Source organism: Juglans regia, chromosome 2 (genome assembly GCF_001411555.2).
Source record: "Juglans regia cultivar Chandler chromosome 2, Walnut 2.0, whole genome shotgun sequence".
Lineage (NCBI taxonomy): Eukaryota > Viridiplantae > Streptophyta > Magnoliopsida > Fagales > Juglandaceae > Juglans > Juglans regia.
Window position 1 is genome coordinate 34,158,353 of NC_049902.1, and position 22,611 is coordinate 34,180,963.

Below are 22,611 nucleotides of genomic sequence, written 5' to 3' on the forward strand. Positions count from 1 at the left end.
ATTTTATAGAATAAAAAAAGAGTAAAGAGTGTGACGGAGGAAGTTTTAAAAAGATGAATAAAAATTAAGAAAAAATTTACAGAAAGATGATTTTTAACAAAAATTTAAGAAAAAATTTGCTTATCTGGATGTGAATGCTTTAAACACATATAAAAATATTATGTAATTAAAGAATTATTTATTTATCAACAATTTAATATCACATTATAAGATTATTAAGAAATGATAAGAATAACATTTTTGGTGCATTTATATATTTTTTTTAATCCTTTCTCTTAAAAAAAAAAAAACTTCCCATAATAAGAAAGGTCGTTCCCAATCTCTCTATCTCTTGCGTAATATAGAGAACAATAGTTTTTATTCTTTGATATATTTTCAAGGCTATGCCAAATAGAGTTTCATAAACAAAAAACTTGGAGGGATTTTGAATCCAAGATAACACGAATGCATTAAATTATTGAACTTTTTGTCCGGAACTCACGTTTTAGCAGACTCTCTCCTTTCATGCAAAAGCACTTTGAGTACTTTATTTAAATAAAGTATTTTATTTATCAATTTATTATTTAATATTACGTTATGAAATAAAGAATAAAAAATAGAATTTTTCTTATTATATATGCAGTTTAGTTTAGCTAAGAAGCCAAAAGGAATGACAAGAAAATATTATTATATTAATAAAAGAATAGGGTGGAGTATTTACCAAATAAAAAAATTAATATTCAAGAATAAATAAGTTTTTTCTTTTTTTATAAATCATAACCTTAGTCTTTAAAAATATCTCTGTATTTTCAAGCTTTATTTAATCCATTTAAATTAACGTTTGTGAGGTGCACGTAACATTATTGGATTTTGTTTTTGGGAGAGGTGGTTTATGCCTAGTTTGGATATTATTATTTAGTTTGAATATTATTATTTATTATTTTATTATTATTATTATTATTGATATAATAATTATTATTATTTAATATTTTATTATTATTATTTATAAAATACTTAAAAATACATGACTATCTACACGCAACCTTAATGTCGATCTTGCTTATCATTATGCTGACTCGACCATGTTCTAAAGGTGTCTCTCTTATCATGTGCACCCGATCAATATTCTTTCAGATCCATATGAGATGCAGGATCAGGTGGTTTGACTATTAACGTCTCCACAGTTGGATAGCCTCCAAAATGGTTTGTGCTTCATCAGAAGCTTTTCGGGAATCAGTTGATTGGATAATCTTGCAACTGCCCGACTACTGTGATAATGGACACGCTTTGGAGTAGTTGTCGGCGTCGGCTCGTATAGATTCGAGCAACTCTAATAATATATTCATTACATAATAAAGAAATTTTATAAAATACAATATATATCACATTAAATTATAAATTTTAATAGTATATAATTTATAAAGTTGTGATCAAATTGCCAACTCTCAATCAAGCATGTGGATGAATCGTATCAAGTAATGACATGACAAGGACAGAAATTCGACCCTAATCCGAAGCAGTGACATGCATGATGTTGGGTTAGAGAATGAAAAGCCGCCTTTGACATTCATTTGTCAAAGACAGCTTGAGGCACACAGCAAACGAAAAGGTTCCACAGATTCGAGGTTGCTATCTTGAGCCACATTACAACAATTACAAGGACTCCCCAAGTTTGTGCACATATCATCTCTCAACTACAATGACACCACCAATCGACATATAGTAGATATTTCAGCATTAACCAAATGGCACAAAAATCTGCTCTTAGTTCTTGAAGCAGCGGCCAACATATACAGTTTCTTCTTACTACTGGTTCTTCCATTTTGTTTTTTCGTGAAATAAGTTTATTCTTTCTCACTTTCGTTTCATTGCTTTCGCTCACCCTCTTATCTCCGTTTGGCAACTACACCTACCACTTCGCCTGCACTTGGATGTTCAATTAAGTTGAGATAAATTGAGTTCCTTATAATGAATTGAATTGGTGGAGTGATTTTTATAAGATCCATCTAAGATAAGTTTATATATATTTGTAGAAAATTAAAAAAATTATAAATCCCGCGTGTAAAGAGATGTTGAGTTAAAAAATATTGTAAATCCTATGTGTAAAGAGATTTTGAATTGAGATAAATTTAATAATTTAAAAACTAGATGTTAAGATATTAAACTCAACTTAAAATTAAACTGAACTAAATTGATCTTAGTTCAGTCCAATTTCCAAACTGAGACCTTCGTCTCTCCATTTACAACTCTGTGGTGATCCTTATTTTTGTTCCTTCCCGTTTTCCAATCCGCATAAACAGTGCATTTCACAAACGAGCAGCCAACAATGTCGTCGGCTTAAGTACCGGTAAATGTAGAACAGTGAAGTTTTCTCATCCCCTGAAAAGTATGGTCTATTTCCATTTCCAAGTATACCACATCAAACACAACAGTGCAGTTTTCTAGGTCAAGCATCTTTAGCGTTCTCAAGAATCAACCTCCGAGGATTAGGGCGAGCGATGCATGCAATATAATTCCTCGAACAAATAATCTATCCTTAGTATTACCTTTCTTCGGGGCCTCCCTGGACCTAATTCTCCAATTAACTGTCAAAGTAATTATACACCCACAGACCCGCAGAGCTACTGACAATGATGATCTCTACATTACAACAAGCAAACATAAGTCTGCAGTGACTTGTACATAAAGAACTCTAAAATAGCCATTTCAAACAAGTATATTTTTAAGTACATTCTATTAAGGTAACAGAAAATACAGCTGCATCTGATTGATATACAGGAGAATCAATATGAGTTTATTGTGGAAGCAAAGCATCCAATCTTCAGAGATCAGAAGCTAAGAAGCAAATAAATAAATACTACAGGGCAACTCCATTCCAATTAAGGCATCTTTACTTACCAACTCTACAAGAATTTCTCTATGCTAGTAGTCAATGTGGATTTGGGAACAGCACCTATAACTGCATCTTTTTTCTCACCATTCTTGAAGATTATGACTGTTGGGATGCTTCTAATGCCATAACGTGTTGCAACTGAAGGGCTCTCATCGGTATTAACTTTGTAGCATTTGAGCTTCCCAGCATATTGCTTTGCCAGTTCATCAATGATGGGATGGATCATACGGCATGGCCCACACCAAGGGGCCCAAAATTCAACCAGAACAGGGGACTCGGAATCGAGCACAAGTGATTGCCAATCTGCATCCGTAACACCAGACACTGCAATTTCCCAAAGCATGCGCTGTTTAATTTTGCCAAAAGTTTTCTCAAACGGTCAAAAGAGACACTAATCAGCCATTGATCCAAATTGCAAAAGCACTTAACAGATTTTTTTTTTTTAAATACATATTCAAAGCACCCTTTCACCAGTAGAGGAAAAGCAAAGCTTTGACTGTTGACAAAAATAGGGTTCCAGAGTTCTTCATGCCACAATTGTGTGAAAACCCAAAACTTATTTATTAAATAACCACATAGATCAATACCAACCTTACGTAGAAAAGCAACACCAAAAAGGGGGAAAAAAAAAAACAGAATTAGACTATAAAATGAGGTATAGACTAGTCATTTTGGAGTGTAAGTCCAAATGTGTTTGGGGCTTTCCATGGGTCGTTATAGGTGGAATAGTTAAGGTGACGATTGAATTCCTATGGAATCATCTTAAATTGCAAGAGTTTCTCTGTCACAAGCAACGTGGGATCCCATTCACCATTTTCTTATACTAAATCCAGGTTACATGTGAACTATCTTTCTATAGGGTTAAATCAAAGGCGGTACATTATATGCACTGGAATAAACAGGGGTTCTAAAGATTGTGGGACTTCTAGACAGCCATAGCTCCAGTAAACAGCCAGTCAGAAGCAAAATAGCGGTTGCTACGTTGTAACAATTGTTTGGAATGGTGCACAAGTGTGACCTGAAAAAATTTACCAATACAGACCAAAACCAAAATTCAAGGTAACTACAAAACAAGTTTAAATCAGTGGGGGAAGAGTCTCGCCAGAATAAAGAATCACGTCAAACCATTTTCTTTGAAGGTCAATCCTGTGCCCTCGCAGTGCTAGCTAGACTCATTCTAAATGGCACTTAACCTTCAGGCTTCCACCATCCAATTAACCTGTTTCTCCTTTAAGTACAGACTTCCAAGTGCCAAAAATTCAAGCAAATTTTCCAATCCGAATAACACAAATTTTCCACTGAACAAGATACTTTTCCACTGGAAGTAGCAGGAAAAAAGAGGAAAAGAGGAGGGAGAGTGGTATATGCTGGAAGTGCCCTAGGCAAGGATTTACGAAGCATCTGGTTATATTTCAAAGAAAGCCAATCGAACTTCTAACAGGCTGAGTAATGGAAATTTAAAAGCAACATTCCATATACAGTGGGATTAAACAAATAGTTTGACCAAGCTCGTTTCAGCTGGAAAATAAAGGAAGAAACAATTTTTGGAGAAGATAAAGAATGGGTCAGACGCATCTAATAAAAACACCTCTTTGAGTCCACACATTATACTGCAACATTAATCTGACACTTTGTATATCGTCCCAAAGACTAGGGACCAGAAAGAGTAATTATTGCAAATACAAAGCTCCTTTAATATGTTCTTGTATAATCATGGCTGAGTTGATTAATTTCTAATACATAGGCCACGTCCAAACAATTGGGCTTCTACATCGAGCTCACTTCCCCCGCTGTTCTTAGCCTAGAAAGCTAGCAATCCCATTAGATTAAATCCTGCAAGAGTATCTGGCAAGGAATACGCCGGAGAACCTAGATCCTTTTGTACTCAACAATGTGTCCATGTGGTAGAATATGATATGATAACGACTAAATTTTGGAAGTTAGCGTGCAACCAAATTTATTTGCATCAACCCACCGATTCCAAATCTTATGCCGGCCACTTGGATATGTTTCTATCCACATTTTGGTAAGATTCTTCATTGCTACAATATTTTGCACCATTCCAAAAACTATCTTCCAACAGACCACAACATAAGCTCTGTCCCCGTTACCCGACAAAGTGATACCTCCTGTCCAAGTCCTACGACACCACGAGGTCGAGCACTCGAGTGAACAGGCACACCGCTGCGTGATGTTCATCAGCCACATGCAATAAAATAAAGAAAAGAGCATCCAGCCCCTGCTTAAAAACAGTTCCTGTTGACTAACTCAGCTAATAAACCGGGTAGCAATTAAACATTTCAGGCCACCAAGGACGTAGAGTTCCCGTCTAGGAGAAATCATATCAAAGTATCATTATTTCTTCCTCTAGAACAACCGCTATAAAAGTCGAAGGAAGAAGAAGAAAGGAACGAAGTTAGATAAAACAGAAGCTTAAACGCAGAAGATAAATGTCATCCTTTACTATTTCCTTCTAATTTTCTCAAGCAGACCAAAAAATAAAGAAAATAAGGAAAATAATGCACGACTAGTGTGGAGTAGGGACTGACATTCAACAGCAGTATCCTGAGCCTCGCACACGACTAGGCCACCGCGACCATCGAGCCTCGGACCCGAACTAGGGATTCGAGTCACCGACCCAAAAGAGCGAGTAACGAAACTAGGTATGAACTTGAGGCCTCTGAAGCGGGGCAATCTACGGGCGGAGAGCGAAGAGAACGAAGAGGCTGCGATCGGAGAGAGAGTAGGGGAAGGCATAGTGGAGGCGCGAGGCACGGTGAGCGATTCGAGCACGTTGGCCATCGAAGCAGATGATCGAAGCTATGGGGAGGGAGAGAGAGAGTGTGTGTTCTGTTTGGTGTTTGATACTTTGATTTGCGTATGGATTTATGTCACGAGATAAATAATGATATTTACAGTTACGTAAGTATTATATAATTATTTTAAAAAAATAAATATAAAATTTATATAAAAAAATTAAATTTTTTTAAATAAATTAAAATTTTTTAATTATATAATTATTTTAAAAAATTAAATATAAAATTTATATAAAAAAAATTAAACTTTTATAAATAAATTTTATTTTTTTAAAAATAATTACATAACATTTATACATTTCATAATTATATATAACATTACTAAATGGACAAGGAATTGGGTTACCATCCGGCTAATCCTGCTGCAGTGTGGTCTGACGACTAATAGTATAATGCCGTTTGGACGCAGGAGGATTAAGGACTTGTCTGGCAAATGATAAAAGAGATCAAACGTAAGAAAAAAAAAATATTCGTAACCATCAATTATGCAATTGCCATATAATTATTTTTTTTAAAAAAAAATTATAAAATTTATATAAAAAAATTAATTTTTAAATAATAGACTTAACTTTTTTTCAAAATAATTATATAATATTTATACACTTCATGATTGTATATAGAATTACTTTAAAATTAATGCCAACTCAACTTTCAAAATATATTTTTTTCTAGAATCTGAGTTTTCTAATTCAAAATAAATCGGTATAGATATAAAAATATTACATAAAATTAAATTTATAAATTGATATGATTTTATAAAATTTATTATATCTATTTTATAATAAGAATAATTTTACAATTTGAAGTATCATATCAAATCATATCAATTTATAAATTTACTTTTGTGTAATGTTTTTACGTCTAAAATATATTCCAATTCAAAATAATTTTTTTTTTACTATTTTAAGTTATTTGAGTGTATAAAAACATATAATTGCCTATCTGCTTTTGAAGAACATGAAAGACCAATCTCTTTAATTGAATCAAATGGCTCGCCTAAAAAAAAAAAAAAAATTCATAATGTTACCATTTCGGACTAGCGTAAACACGTGCCGTTATTTATTCACACTTTCAAACACTAGAAGAAAATTATAAAAAATATTATTAAATTCTACCTATGAATGATTTGATAATTGGGTATACTAATAAATTGTGAAAGTTTCGCATACATACTTTAAAAAATTTTAATAAATATGAAATTCATATAAAAATAATTTTTTAATGATAAATTCAATTTTTTTTAAAAATAAAATATGCAAAACTTGCATATCCTAGACGGTATATAACATTACTCTTAAGAATATACTAATTGACTTGCATTTTCATGTGATATTTACGGTTTTAAATTATGCAAGGTCCGAATACTTATTTTAAAAAATATTAATAAATATAAGATTTATATAAAAAATAACTTTTTTAAGAATAAAGTCAATTTTAAAAAAATAAAATAAAATACGTGAAATTTATATATTCTAAACGGTATATAACATTCCTCTTTATAATATGCTAATTGAATTGCATTCCGATGAAGAAAAAAAAAAAACTACTGTTTTTAACGCTTTCATTACAAATAAAATGTGTAACTCGATTACTGCATCCTCCTCCAACTATTACAACTAAAAATCTTTATTCTTGTTTTCATAGCCTCAAAGCTACCAATTTTATTTTCTTGAAATACCAATAACACGTAATTTTTCCCACGAAACAAACAACAATAACTACATTCCAGCGTCAGGTCCAAGATTACAGCTTTGTCAATTGTCATATATACCCGTTTCCATGCTTTCCTCGTGTCAGAAAACGTACCCAAAACTCAGCTGGTAAGGCTTGCTACCACCACACTCCTCCGATTCACGTAAAAGGTACTCTTCCCTGTATAATCTCAGTTGGCCCATATCATAATTATGATCAGATCCTCATTGGAACAGCAAAACATGCCCCATATCAAAACGCGTGACTTGGAAATTTATATTTGTTTGGACGTCTTGGACGGCCTCCTGCATGCTACTAGAATTCTCACATTCTCCTCTTAAATGGTCGGTCAAAGTTCAAACCTCAACCACCCTCTCTCTCTCTCTCTACTGTGCTAGAGTTTAGTCTAAAGAGCTCTGATTAGTCTTCTTATGAAGCTGAGTCTATTCTCTTTGATATCCCCCTCTCTCTCTCTCTCTCTCTCTCTCTCACTCATGGAGAGCCCAGTAATACAGAAATTCAAAGGGAAGCAGGTCATGCAGATGCAGCAGCTTTCTCGGCTAAGTCTAGGGCCAACCCATGAAAGATCTCCGGCGGAGGAAGTGGAATTAGCTGCCACTGCAATAAGCCTCGACGTGCGGTTGAGACCCTCAGACATGCCCGCCCACATGCAAGACCGAGCCCTGCGCTGCGCCAGATTACTACTTGACTCCTCCGCCCCCGTTTCCCGTCCTAATCCCACCCACCTAGCTCGGGCTCTCAAAAAGGTAAACAGTACTATATATTTTTCTCTCTGTTTTTGTTTGTTTTCTGTTGTTCTTTCTCTGTAACAAGGATGTACGTTGGTTTTTTTTTTTTTTGCTATAGGAGTTTGACTCGCTGTACGGACCGGCCTGGCACTGTGTGGTGGGGACGAGTTTTGGGTCGTTCGTGACTCACTCACCGGGTGGCTTCGTTTACTTCTCCATTGACTCACTTTCGGTTCTGCTTTTCAAGACGGAGGTTCAGTTGGTTGCCGAACCAGGTGACTAAAAATTAGAAAATTCCCAATTCCCACACAGGAAAATTAGAGCTGCCCAATTGATGTACTCTCTGCTAAATTATCTATCAAATTCGATCATTTTTTTCTTGGTTGTCTTGAAAGAAAGTGTTATCCTGAATTGAATTACTGCTTGGAAATTCCATTACCACTGTATCAGCATGGTTCAAGGAAAGAACTAAGGTGGAAGAGAAAAATCACGGTTTACATCGATATAATGGTATCTACAGAATTATCACTGAATTCACGTAAATAATCATTCTGATTCTCATGCTCACCTGGTCTCTCTTCTTTTTTCCCTGCACCTTCTTACCTTCTGTTGCTGACTTGTGAGCATACTGCGAGCTATACCGAATGGCATTTGGTTCCTCCGAAAAGCCTGTCTCTTTCTGTCTTGTCTATTTGGTACGACAAAATCACAAAACGTGTTATGATCTGCTGCTAAACCGGAATTATTATAATCTGTATGTTCCATAAGTACACGCAACGAAACATGAACCTCGAGAATTCAGAGTACCGATAATAGTCTTAGGCCTATAGAGGCTTTTGTCTTTTGTGTTTCATTTTCCTGAGATTTTTTATCTATGGTTTCACTTGGTGTTTTTGTGGTCAATTGCATTTGGTGTTTGACTCCTCAGTCTGCTCTTTTCAACTGTCTCATCCCTTTTGTCTCACGCCATCTTTCTGGGAGTTGGTATTTTGAGTCACGGACCTCGGATGCGGCTCTCATCGAATTTAATAAACAAAATGCTGTTGTCATATTCAAAATAACCAAAAACAAATATAATATTGCTGAGTTTTGTATCTTCTTGATCCTCTATGACATTCACGCATGTATTATTAGACAGACATCTAATACTTTTAAGGAGCGAGATTTTGCATGTCAATTCATTACAAGCATGTAAAAGAAAATACTCCTCTCCCGTCACCAATTCACCCAACCCGATCACAGGGAAGAAGAAAAGGGCAGATATATCATCCAATTGACATAAACCTCCAATGAATGATTTGAAAGCCATATAACTGTACAATAATGATTCCCTACCTTCCCTTCTAAACCAAGCAGCTTATTCAGTGCAGCATGAATCAGATGCAGAAACGAATCCCTTTGTATCAGGAGATGCTGTTGCTCCGAACTAAGACAAGTTCCTCTCGCGCATGTAAGATTCTATCTTTTCAACATCTTCAGGAGTGTCAACGCCATGAGCTTCATGGTCTACTTTTATCACCTGCAAAAACAGTGAATTTTTTGAGATAACGATATTTCAGCAGGAAAATAGCATGAATCTCAGTGTTCACCCTCTTGTTATGCAGTAATTGAAAAAACCCTTCTCCCAAGCAAGATAATTTAGAAAATGAAAAATATGGCCATACAGAAAAGCTAGTTCATCATTGGCTGTTTGGAGTGTTCCATTAAAATTAAAATGAGTTCATTGTAATATAGATACTGAGCTAAAGCTAGCCTACTTGTTGTTATCACAGATACGGCATTAATTTGCGCCTAAAGCTTGGCTGTATTCCACAAAAGAGTGCACCCATGGGCCACAAAAGGGATGTAAATGGTACTACACAATGGCAGCTTCCTTTCAGAATCTCCACACCAATTTAATGCATTCTCAAATTTAAATGAAATAAGCGTAAGTATCCCCAACTTTTTTAAATGAAGGAAAGAAAACCAGGTTGAAAACCTGACTTTAATTTCTTTTAAAAATACATACATTATTTTCCAAATAATTGCAATTACAAAGAGAATGTATCCAGAATAATCCCCAACATTGAAATAACTATCAAAATGTTTCAATACCTTCATCTTATACCCATTTTCCAGGACTTTCAGCTGTTCCAGATCCTCTTCTAGTTGCAGTGGGGTTGGTTGAAGCTCAGGATATATCTTTAAAAACTTCGAATCATAGCTCTGGCCAGAAATAAAGAACAAAGGAAAAACAACTCATGAAAAATAGTGTAGGTAGCACCCTACAATTATAAAAACTTGCTACTACTAGTAACTCTATTGTAAAATAAAAATGTCAGTTTGATACCTGAATTCCAAGATGAAGCATATATGGAAAGTGCAGATTGACCTTTCCTGACCTGTACCAATTAGGCATGCACATTCATCAAGTACTACCACACACTCAATAGCATGTAAAATTGTAAACGCACATTCAACAGCTTTCAGAAAGCTTAAAATTTAATAAAAATGAATATGTAAAAATTAAAATACCCTTGTGGACCTAGAAATTTGGTCAATGTATACTTTTGTCCCTCAAAAATAGAAGTTTCAACTTCATCTCCAAATATCCTTCCCTCCATCATGATGCATGCCATGGTAAATTATAACCTTGCCATATCCTTTCATCGGCCATTCACAATTTAATTCACAGTTGATGAACAAAAAAAAAACAAAAAGAATTAAGGATGGTATTGAAGGGTTTCAAATTTCAAGGACAATAATCAAATGGCAATACTTCAAGGACGAAAAGCGTGTTTCAGCCATATGTAAACAAATACTAGAGAGAGAGAGAGAGAGAGAGAGAGAGAGAGAGGAATGCAAAAGGGCAAATATACATAAAGTAAACTCACTTGTTATGTGGAATCAGTCCCCTTGAGAAATAAATGGCATACCCTTGATTATCCACCACACATTTCACACGATTTGGATCAAATGCATCTTCAGCTTTTAAAGATGTAACTGCAGTGCTAAACACTGCATCTGGGGCTGCCTGCAGCACACAGTCAAGTCCAGCAAGAGATCAAACAAATAAACTAAATAACAAAATAAATCAGAATTACAAAGAGAAAAAGTTTTATTTCACCATGACATAACAGCTATTCAAAGTGTAATCAGCCATCATTTAATTTGGACGCAATGTTCAAATGAAAAATTTTAGAAAAAATTTGAAGTTGCAAAAGGCTGACATGAATTCTTTGCTTGTGAGAATGGAAACTAATAAGCCATAAGCTGAAAGGGAAACATATTTGCCTGCAGAGCTTTAACAACGCCATCTATTATCTCAGGTTCAATAAGAGGCTCGTCCCCCTGAATATTGACAACGATATCATACTTCTTTTCCAGCTTTTGAAGAGCTTCATTGCAACGCTCAGTACCTATAAGTTTGACAGAAAATATAGACTATTAAAAATCAATTAATGATATGAATTTTGCAAGAAAGTAAAAACCAAGGTGCCTACCATTTCGACATGATTCTGATGTCATTATGACATCGGCACCAAATCCTCGACAGCATTCTGCAATCTTGTCATCATCCGTTGCCACGACTAGATCAATAATCCACGAATGAGACTTTAGAAAATGGAGCAACAGAATGTGAGGGGAGGGGGGGTGTCAAAATAAGCAAAATAATAATAATAATAATAAAATTACGTAATCCTTTCTGTGACGTAAATGTTCAATGCATTTTCAAATGAAAAGATTTTGACATACTGGTTTACCACATCTAATACCATGTTGTTGTGATTCCAAACAGAAGTTGTTATAGACCGTAGGGATTTCCCATGGTTTCCAAACATTCAAAAAAATTGCTCAATGTTGCTATGGAAAGATTCTCTGTTACGAGGCCATAGACCAGAAAGAAAGGTAACAGAACTTGTTTGATCAAAGCAACATTGCTCCATTTCCACAACCGAAATCCAATGGGTAAATTTAAACACATCAACAAGAGACAGGAAATGGCACAAATCAGTTTATCCCATATTGATCCAGTTCAGATCCCTACTTACAGGAAGATTGAAATTCAATCACAATGGAACAATATAGAACTGATATCATCTGCAGGTAGGCAAAATACAATACCAATGCAATGTCACGAGATATGCAAGATGGAATAGATGTAATGATTAAAGGAAGATTAACTTTGTAGCAAACATCACCATGTTCTAGAGCCAATAAGCCAACACATCTTGCTCATCACATTAAGATGTGACAAGCAAGATAAATATAGTGCAGACAAGAGTAAAGTGCCATTTTAGTTTCGGCCTACAGAATGCGGTTCAGACTCCATGAAGTCTAGAATCTTAGCAATAACGTCATATCAAATTACAGGGAACTTTAGTGATTAGACATACCAATATGGTCCAGCAATGTTGCCAGTTTTGCCCTTTCCCATGTTCTCTGTAGAAGGGGAACACAACAGGAAGGGTTAAAATATTAGTGCGTGATCGCCTCTGTACAGTAGAAAATCTAAAGATGTCATTTTCACTCGGTAATGGAGAAACGGCAACTATGTTCGGATTTTTCTGGTCATAACACGGGGATGAAGCAAAAATAGTGAAATATGTTTTAGGGGTTTGTGGTCATAAATAAAACATCTTTATCTCTCTATGCAGCATTGGCGTGGTTTTTCGCTTCTAAGCACAGAACCAGGATTATTTCGATAAGTTGTCACCTCCAAATTCTAATACGGCAGTCCATCCGAAAGTTTTAAGTTGAAAACTTAAAAAACCCAGAGAAGATATACTTCGATGTCACCCCTTTGTTTACTTTATAAACACATTTTGTAGCCGCTGCATTTCCTCCAGTGTACGTTACCACTTTACCAACTTCCAATGCTGCAAGTTCATCTTAGTTTATTGAAAACACTTCGTTTCCAAGCAAATCTCAAACTTTTGTCATACTTGCTAATTCTGAAAGAAAGTTTTCTCAGGAAATTTCATCTACAAACTCAATTCGGATAACACCAAAAAAAGAAGATTACCCTGGTTAAAACTATAGAAGTGGAAACCAGAGCTATTCATCCGCATAACAGAAGATAAATCATTAAGAAATCAAACCCAAGAATTGACGTTTAGAATTAGACTTAGAGAAATGAAGCAATTGGGTACCTGAATCATGGGCTTTCCGAGGATGTGTACGAGAGGCTTGCCCTCGAACCTTGAGGAAGCGAAACGGGCGGGGATGATTCCGACGACCCGGCTGCGGAATTTCCCGGATCTACTCAGAAAGGCTCGAGCTCCGAGAGCCACCACAATTGAGACTCCGGCGACGATACCATGTACGATCCACGCCTTGGTGTTGTTAGAAGAAGAAGAAGAAGAGGAGGAGGAGGAGGATGATGATGAACAAACTGACATAGGATTCATGTTGTTGATCTCTCCCTGGATCTCGTAGTTTCTTCAAGTGACATTAGCGTATGAGCCAACAGAAGTCAATGTATCCCCGCGTAATAATTTGTGGAGGGCAGCACTGATCGCGGATGAGATGTTGGCTATATATAGCATCTTCTGTTGTTGGGTAACTGGGTTTAGCCCAAATTGATCTTGTAAAAACGTTATGCAAACTGACTGGCTTGCTAGTTGCTATGGTATATTAAACTGTAAAATACATTTCCTTATAACATATATGTAAAGACCTACTTTTATAAAATCTGTGTCTTTTAACTAAATCTTTTAGCGTCGGCATCTTCACCATGGTGACTAGAATAAATAAATCACAGGAAAAAGAAAAACTATTTACTTGTATCCATAGCTTGAATAACTGTGGATGGCTCATAATGAAATTGATTGTTCATAATACTACTTTCCTTGGAATGCTTTCAAACTGCTGTGTTTAGCTCGAGTAGAATCCACTTTGAACATTGCTACTTTCAATCAGAGACAGCATCTCGTAATTAGAATTACATAATTAAAAAAGAATAATTCTGAATACAATCGTGAAATTTATAAGCGTCGTACAGTCGCTTTAAAAAAGAGTGAAGTCCACTATTGAAAAATTAATTTTTATTTTTTCATGTGGGTACATTATTTATTCATTTTTTTTTTCAAAATAATTAAGCAACGCTTGCACACTCACGACTGTAACTATCATTTCTCATTAAAAAATCCAAGCTACCAAAAAGGACTTGGGAGATGATGCATCCTAATAAATAAAGTTATTACAATTCACTCACTAGTAGAACAATAACGATTTTATTCAAAGATATTCTCCATTGCACAAGTTAATAACAAAACAAATAAAACATAAAAAGAAAAATGAAGCAAAAAGAGGCCGTAACTGAGCAGATTACATTAAATGTTATTTTTACACTTAGTGACTGCTCATTTCGAGTTACATTCGCTGGCATTGACCATGGTTTGTTTAGGAAACAGGGAGGCTCAAAATTGTATAACAGCCATGGGATCACTCTAATCCTTCGATTGAGGGCTTAAATTCATCATTTTGAGTTCTACCCAAGTGATATTCTGTTCTCTACAATCATTGCATAAGTCAGCTAATTGAAAATCACAGATCATCATACATGAATGACACAGCATCTCAACGGCAGTAGAGATTCGAGAATCCATTTGCAGTGGACCAGACACCGGATGACCTTTCAAGGATAAAAGCATGAAAGGGCACTATCTACTCCGTGAAGATCCACCAGTATGACGGCCAAAACCATTGGCATCACGATTATGCCTCCAACGATTCTTTGTCCTTCGCGTCTCTCCCCTTGAGCCGTTTTCTTCCTGCATGACCTTCCCTACCTCTGCATTCTGTTTCACCTTCTTATTAAACTTCTTTTTCCAAGAAGCTTTCCTCTTCTTTCCCGAGGAATGTGCACTTTCTCCAGCCATATCGTTTCCACGCGGCAGCAGATCTTCATCTTCTAACTGCCAATTGCATAAAATCTCCTGCTGACCTCCATGCTGATGCTGTAATGGCTCACCAGCTCCAGGAAGCAGGCTGTTAAACGTCACCTCTCCGTTAGACCCTCCTTTGCGCTCCATCAAGACAGGATCGGGTCTAATTATGGTACCAAGAATGCTTCTGTTGGGGCCTAGGCCAATGATTACCTTAGGATTTGTCAATGTTGAGAAAGCCATTGCAAAAGCTGATCTAATCTGCAAGAGAGAAGTTCTCAATCAGAATCTGTATACCCCATGTGTATTTTCCCACAGGGAGCCAGGTTTCCTAGAAGAAATAAAAATAGGAAATATAAACTGTCAGTTACAAGACGGGTAGACAGGTTCTCGTTCGTTATATAGTGGACTACGCTCAGCGAGTTGAGCTTTGCTAAAAGAGGTCTACAAAAAAAAAAGCCAATTGCCTGCCCCTTCCCTTGCTCATTTACGGCTTCTGGGTGATGCACTAAGTGCATCACCAATTTGTAAGTGTGAGATTTGCAAAGGTCTAATGATGCCATTCCGCCGAATGATTCCAATTTTCAGCCACCAGACTGATGTCAATAAAAAAGAAAGACTGCCTCCATGAGAAGGTAGTTGCCCTAGAAGATGCATTTAAAAACTCTGGTCCTAATGCTTTTAAGGTGGTGTTAACCAACATGTCTATTCGGACCTTTCAGGGTTTATTGCAAATAGCAATATGCGAATATTCATGGTCAATAAACACGTACATATTATTACTTCTTCAAAAATATTGCAAATTCTGCTTATCATTAATCCTTCTAAATAAGCCGCATAAAAACTGCCATCTTGCAAAAAAGGTGTGATGCAATTAACTCACCAAGCTACAATTTCTGGAGATTTTGATAGTTCATGCGCCACAATGAGATTGATTACAGGTTAGCGTTAATTAAGTAATATAAAATCCAGCAAGATTTTGTTGTATTTTTATCTGCTTCATCATTTACTCTTAAGATTGCCTAAGCTATTTGTGGAAGGAGTACTAGAGTCCTACACTGAAAATGTATGTTATACTAATATAATTCAAAGCAGACATTTTTTTAAAGCAGACATGTTATACTAATACAATTCAAAGCAGACATGTTAACCAACAATTCATTTTTTTAAAGAATAACCAACAAATTTTTAATTTCATCCACTCATCTTTGGAAGCAGATGGAGCAAGAAAATATGGATAGCTCATTGATTCAGCCAATAAAAACGTGATCAATCCATTGAACAAACCTGGATATAGTTGAAGGAATTCTTCCCAATGTCATTCTCAGGTGCCTACAGAAGCAGGAAATCCGGTCAATTAAACTACAAATGAGAGATGTGGACTCTATAAGACAAGGGCCACCTCCAATTTTTCATTAATATTTGTTCTGATCCTGAACACAGTATTCTTCAAGGGTGTGCAGTAATGCAAGACCATCATTTTAGAGAAGAAGCAAAATGACAGTCTCAAATCATTATTAGCTAGTCAAGACAAAAAAAATGCAAATTAGGAGGTGAACCCGGTCTTTCCTGGGGCCTGTTCAGGAGTTTTACAAAAGCATTAAGGCATCCACCAAGTCAGCCAAAAGGAGTGAAAAGTGAAAGCATAAGTTCTTCTCTGGCTTGAGCATCCATTTGTTGGCTATGCCCTTTGATTTCCCAAACAACCCCCCTACATTATTGACATAGAAAAAAAATCTGCAAGATAACCTCAGGGTCCTCAATTGCGATGAGAAATGGCCGTCCATTAGTTGTAAACCTAAGAAAAGGGATCAAAAAGATGTACAACTTAATCAATTTCCACTACAAGGTGAGAACAAATAGAAAACATCCCGTCACCAGGAATAACTTTTTTTTACCCTTTCATTCTCTTTGAGAAAAAGGTGCCAGCCCCTTTGCAAGATACACCAACATCTGTAGTGTTCAATTGGCATCCATAGAAATAAAAAAAGCGTACCTATTTTCCAATGAAAAACATTAATGAGGGGGAGAAAAAAAGAAATGCATGAGGTTTTTCCCTTCTCCACCCTGCTTTTTTCTGATGTCCACAAATGGCTAAAATGAACGCCCAATATCTAGAAAAAAAACAAGTATGATGTATAAAATGCAATCCATAATCAGCGGACTTAAACTACACACTTCTTATACCAATATGAGTTTGAACAAAGGGTATGCTGAGTTTACTTGAGTATACAACAAAAGAACAGGACCTCAAAAAATTAAAGCATATATACAACAAAAGTTCTCCAGAAATACATACCAGCAGAACTCCCAAGTTATGTTCTGGAGGTGCTTGGAACTCACGGAGACTCTATGGCATGAAATGTGGATAAGTCAATACAACATAATTATTTAGGAAAATAAAAACAAACAGAATAAACACAAAACATTGTTTAAGATTTGCAAATACTGGGAGTTAAATAAGAATTATAACGTTTGTTCTGTGCAATGAACTTCATTATATAGTCGACACCAACATTATAATTAATAGGAGAAGATAGGAAGACGAGACACAAAAAATACATTTAATGAAATTGTATGATGTATAGCATTACAAAGCAATCTCTATAAAACAGTGCCTGTATTTATTTATTTTTTGCACCCTGGCAGGAAAAGAGAGAAGAACAGAGAGGGGTTGGTGGGCACGCATGGCCAATAAGGGAATGACTAAATATCCAGAGCAACTTAGCATTGACCAAGATCACATTCGACATGCATAAATGTCTGCACTACTCATATTTTCAGCAGAAAACTGGTTGTAATTATGATACAAAATGCCGCATCAAGCTATAAGTCAAGCGACCGAAGCAGTTGGTAAATTAATCTCAACAGCTAACTCACTACTAAATAGTCTACAATTAACATCTTCAACACATTACTCCACAGAAAAAAGAGAATAATGATTGGGTTCTAATATCAAAATCTATCAAGAAAAATGAATTTAGGAACAATTTTATTTTGCTCCATTTAAACATGATGTTAGAACATTGCTGAATGACCATGGAACAACAAAAGATGAGCAAGAGGAGGGGGGGGGTGGGGAATATTAGTCTTATTTAATAATGAGAATCTTTTCATTATAGTTGTCTCATACCAAGCCTTTTGTAAAATAAAACACCGTATATGTAATGAAGTATCCATCATAGTACACTTTTTTTGTTAAGTATCTAATGTAATACATTAGAAGTACTTGTCTCAAAAGCCCATCCTTATATTGGTATAGCACGGGTTCTTACTATATAGCACAGGTTCTTAATAAAAACTCTATATGTTCATTTATTGTCCTTCCATCCTACAAATCAATCCAAAAGCTGTACAAGGGTCATCCAGGTGCAAGCATAACTCACCTGCAACATTGCCATGACCATGGTAAGGAGTGCATAAGAACTTATTCCACCAGAATATACCTACATATTTAAGAACAACCAATTAGGCGGGCAGGAATGAAAAATTACATGAAAGTAATAGAAACCCATACCTCATTCAGTTCCCTCTGTTGTAAAAATACTTTCAAGATCAAACACAATGGCCTTAATGGAGGCCACTTTGAGACTGCATCCTGAAAAATCAAAACCACATATAGAACCATAAATTAGATGTAAATAGCCTCAAGCACACAAAACATTGCTTGCTAAGCTGCAGCATACTCAGTGTGTTCTTCAATCAAGAAATTTACAATGCCATTATTATACATGTAGCATCAGTAGTTGTAATTAAAAATGGATGTGAAGACCAAAAGACATGGCATATTACGCAACCCACCTTGATAAACTCAGCTGCTTTGGGTCCGTTCGACACATCAAAGCTGTAAGCCAAAAGATAAAAGTAAAATTAGTCCGGTAAAATTAAAATCATCATTGCTGTAAATGATTAGACTAATCAAGTAAAATTTGTCAACTTAGTGTGAATACAATGTGAAACATAGCTAGTGTTCCCAATGCGAATATTAAAGTATCAACATAACACAATCTCTCTGTCTCTCTCTCATGACATTTTTATTCTTACTTTTTTTTATAAGTATTTTTATTCTTGCTTTAAAAAAAAAAAAATCAATACATGTTTTGCCATTGGTCTACAAAATGACAAAGGCTTTGGGGGCTTAAGATTCAAACGTTGGATAAATCCAATCCATTGCCAACTATCTAGAACCAAACCTCCACGGGAGAGAAATTGTGATATCCCATATGATAAGAATAATGGTAAGTGGTGTATAGGATCCCACATTGCTTGGGAATGAGAAGTTCTTGCTCTTTAAAAGGTTTCAATAGGGCTCCAATTGTATCATCGACTAGTCCTTTTGGAGTATAGGCCATGTGGTTTAGGTCTTCCATTGGGGCGTTAAAATGGTATCAAAGTATATCCCAACAAAAAATGTGAGACTTTAACTGTGCCACCTACAACGGATAGGCCCGACGAGGACGTCAGAAATTTAAGGGGGGTAGATTGTGATACTCCATATGATAAAGATAAGGGTAGATGGAGTATAGGATCCCACATTGCTTGGGAATGAGAAGTTCTTGCTCTTTATAAGGTTTCAATGGAATTCTAATTGTATCATTGACTAGTCATTTTGAAGTATAGGTCATGTAGTTTAGGTCTTCCATTGGGGCGTTACAGAACATAACAAAGAGGATCTTAAAAGCTTGGAAACAATGCCCTCCTATCTTTTCTTATAAACTCAAAATAATACACAATATGCTTGAAATAAAACTTAAACGAAATATTTAGAACCAACAAGTATAAAACCTAATTTAACAGCCAACCCCAAATATGAAGCAATTATCATGTGTAACTAATTTGGAAATTCAACTCAAGCGCCAAAGGTAGACAGGTAAACCTTATATCAAATGCAACACCACTTTTCTTTTCAACAAATTTGACAATTGGCACACGAGCCTTCCCAATCACCTGAGAAATTTTATAATATTTTAGATAAAAAAAAAAGTTCATGCTAAACAATTTTTTTTATATAAGTCACATGAATTTATTTAAGATTAAAAAAGGTCTTACCCCAATACTAGGGAAGTATACAAAAGACCCAACTAACCAGCAAACATGCTAGACAAATTCAATCATAAAAAAAAGTATACCTGCATATTCTTTGCCATTCCTCTCTGTGAAAGTGCCCTTGAAAGAGCCAGCAAACCTTTTTGCGGGTTTCCAAGACCGGAATCCAGAATCACGACCTATAATGGATAGAAGTCAGGCAAATATTTAAATTTGGTTGACAAGGTACAAGACATCCATTATCCATTTACGAGTGACAGTTCCATATATGACAATATAGATAAAATTATGCTTCTAGGCCAGTATAAGAACATTTATAAATGCTTGTCATTTATTTTAAAAACAGCAACAGTAAGAATGTTCCCATTTTCCGGCAAAAGCAAGAACTTTCAGCTTGTGAGCTGCCAAACACAACTAGTAATTTAAGTTAAAGTCTAATGTACAAGCAACCAAATCAGACATTCGCAGAGTAAAGATACATACAATGCCAAATTAGATGGGATTTAGGTTTTGTTGAGTTCAATTGTGTTGAGTACAAAAAAACATAGAATATCATAGATAAGCATGGAAAATTCTATGGAGATACCTGTTTTTAATTGTACAAGATAACGCGGAACAATAACTTACATCAATATCACTAGTTGGAAGATAGAGCCCTGTCTTGAATGATCCAAAAACTTCTACCTAGAAAGCAACAGTCAACAACAAAACCTCGCTGCCTGTCAGGCTTCTCTCTAATAGAAAAAGTAGGGGGAGGGTACTTATAAAAATAAATTAATAAACAATTGGGGAGGGTTGGGGCGACAAAGAGTGACAGACAAACAAACCTTGGAGTGGGGCCATATATGCTTAATAACATCAAAGACACATTCTACAGCTGTATCACGAGCAGCTTGCTCTTCTAGAGTTGGAGATAGAAAATCGCAAAAATCCACGATCTCTGTCATATCCACCATCAGCAAACAAGTTACAGAACCATTTATAAGTTGCGTAACATAATCAAATGGAGTTCTAAATGGTCTCAAGAGATCCTGACCGAATACACTTTTTACCCCCATATCGGAGCATACATTCCCAACGGAAATTCAAAGTTTAAATGGCATATCTTTCCATGAAATCTACTGTTAAACCTAGCCCACATTTTGACGAAACATTAATGTTTGTACCTTGCAAAGACATTAAGTCACAAAACTATTCAGAACTGGTCAATAAAGCGAATAACTAAATTTTTTCACTCCATATTAGCGTATTGCTATTGTCTTAAAGAAACCGTTTAAATTCTGTGGATACTGGAAGAAAAAAATTTACAAAAAAAAAAAAAGAATTAGCCAAGACTACGGAAAACCCAGTTCCTCAAAGCACATAAAACATGAAATACTAGCTTGTTTCTCTACCTTGAACCGAACAAAATTGCCACAAATGAAAATGCTGAACCGAACGGTTTCTAAGTTCAATACCTTTATGAAGCTGAAGCATGGGGCTTTTAAATCTATAGTTCCCACGGAACCAACTACTCTCAAGCATTGGCGTCCCGGCTTCGCGAGATGGCATTTTCGGCACTGGCGTCAGCGTAGAAAAGATACGCTCGGAGTCCTCGCTAACGGCGCCGACGTCGAGGAGGAAGAAATCGGGTGCGGTAGTCTCATGGGAATCTGAATCGAGAGTGGAGAGAGATATCTCGTTACGGAAAACGGTATAAGGCTCGATGTGATCGGACGGAGGAGATTTATCGGCGGTGGACAGAGCGAGGGGGCTAAGGGTTTCATAGAGAAAGGCTTGGGTTTGGGTTTCGGTAGTATCCTCCTCCATTGGAAGAAATTTCGGAAGAGTTTGGATGTCAAATGAAGACGATTTGTCAAATGAAGACGATTATGGGGGAAGGGATTGCAATTTATTTGGGAAGAGTTTGGATTTCAATGTCTGGGGCAAGGGATTGCAATTTATTTTAGGGTTTTGATAGGGTTTTGTTCCGTGACGAATGGCATGTAAAAGAATATTGAACTGAAACAACTCCTCTAGGTATTAGGAGATTTTAATAAAAATTTATAGGTAATTAATAAAAAACTTAAAAATGCTGCTCTCTTCTTTATTAGGAGTTTTTAAGTTTTTTTTGGAATGCTTTTCTTTTATGACGCAGCTAATATTTTATAAAAAAGTGTATAAATATTATATAATTATTTTTTAAAAAAATAAAATTTATTATTAAAAAATTATATTTTTATCATATAATTTTCGTATTTATTTATTTTTTTAAAATTGCACAACATTTGCAAATCGTAAATATCATTTTTTTTTTACAAAATATTACTTTGACTGTTAATCCAAAATATCTATTCATCCTTATATTCTTGAATAATATCTAATTAAATTAATATTAATTTATAAAAAATAACATATATTATTAAATTAATAAAGGCATTGTAGTTTGAAATTCAAATTACATTAGAAAGAGGAATGAGAAGCTGACACAAACAAATTTAAGGGTATGTTTAGATATTGAAGTGAGTTGAATTGAGTTGAGATGATAAAATATTGTTAGAATATTATTTTTTAATATTATTATTATT

General features: G+C 35.4%; 4 protein-coding genes across 5 annotated transcripts; 1 reads left to right on the forward strand and 3 right to left on the reverse strand.

Annotated features, from left to right (window-relative positions):
* Positions 1-2,662: 2,662 nt before the first annotated feature.
* On the reverse strand, positions 2,663-5,776 carry LOC109012933 (thioredoxin M-type, chloroplastic). Of its 2 annotated transcripts, none has more exons than XM_018994836.2 (2): positions 5,422-5,776; positions 2,663-3,196 (listed from the first exon to the last, which is right to left on the reverse strand). In XM_018994836.2, exons 1-2 carry the CDS (start codon positions 5,672-5,674, stop codon positions 2,883-2,885), a joined length of 567 nt encoding a protein of 188 aa, XP_018850381.1. In that variant the 5' UTR covers positions 5,675-5,776; the 3' UTR covers positions 2,663-2,882. The 2 variants fall into 2 exon arrangements, with proteins under 2 accessions (XP_018850381.1, XP_018850387.1); XM_018994842.2 differs by having other exon boundaries at positions 2,663-3,218; positions 5,422-5,510.
* A 1,711-nt stretch (positions 5,777-7,487) lies between these two features.
* On the forward strand, positions 7,488-9,043 carry LOC109012958. The gene is made up of 2 exons (XM_018994858.2): positions 7,488-8,147; positions 8,248-9,043. The coding sequence occupies exons 1-2, from the start codon at positions 7,812-7,814 to the stop codon at positions 8,410-8,412; spliced, it is 501 nt and encodes a 166-aa protein (XP_018850403.2). The 5' UTR covers positions 7,488-7,811; the 3' UTR covers positions 8,413-9,043.
* A 117-nt stretch (positions 9,044-9,160) lies between these two features.
* LOC109012948 (3-deoxy-manno-octulosonate cytidylyltransferase, mitochondrial) lies at positions 9,161-13,713 on the reverse strand. Its single transcript, XM_018994850.2, has 8 exons — positions 13,262-13,713; positions 12,506-12,551; positions 11,612-11,698; positions 11,403-11,527; positions 11,003-11,142; positions 10,459-10,510; positions 10,224-10,334; positions 9,161-9,648 (listed from the first exon to the last, which is right to left on the reverse strand). Exons 1-8 carry the CDS (start codon positions 13,517-13,519, stop codon positions 9,556-9,558), a joined length of 912 nt encoding a protein of 303 aa, XP_018850395.1. The 5' UTR covers positions 13,520-13,713; the 3' UTR covers positions 9,161-9,555.
* Positions 13,714-14,328: 615 nt separating this feature from the next.
* LOC109012967 (terminal nucleotidyltransferase 4B) lies at positions 14,329-22,037 on the reverse strand. The gene is made up of 13 exons (XM_035687792.1): positions 21,502-22,037; positions 20,872-20,984; positions 20,672-20,728; positions 20,128-20,223; positions 19,875-19,945; positions 18,800-18,842; positions 18,516-18,596; positions 18,385-18,444; positions 17,298-17,348; positions 16,897-16,994; positions 16,748-16,796; positions 16,286-16,330; positions 14,329-15,259 (listed from the first exon to the last, which is right to left on the reverse strand). The coding sequence occupies exons 1-13, from the start codon at positions 21,851-21,853 to the stop codon at positions 14,774-14,776; spliced, it is 1,602 nt and encodes a 533-aa protein (XP_035543685.1). The 5' UTR covers positions 21,854-22,037; the 3' UTR covers positions 14,329-14,773.
* Between the last annotated feature and the right edge of the window lie 574 nt (positions 22,038-22,611).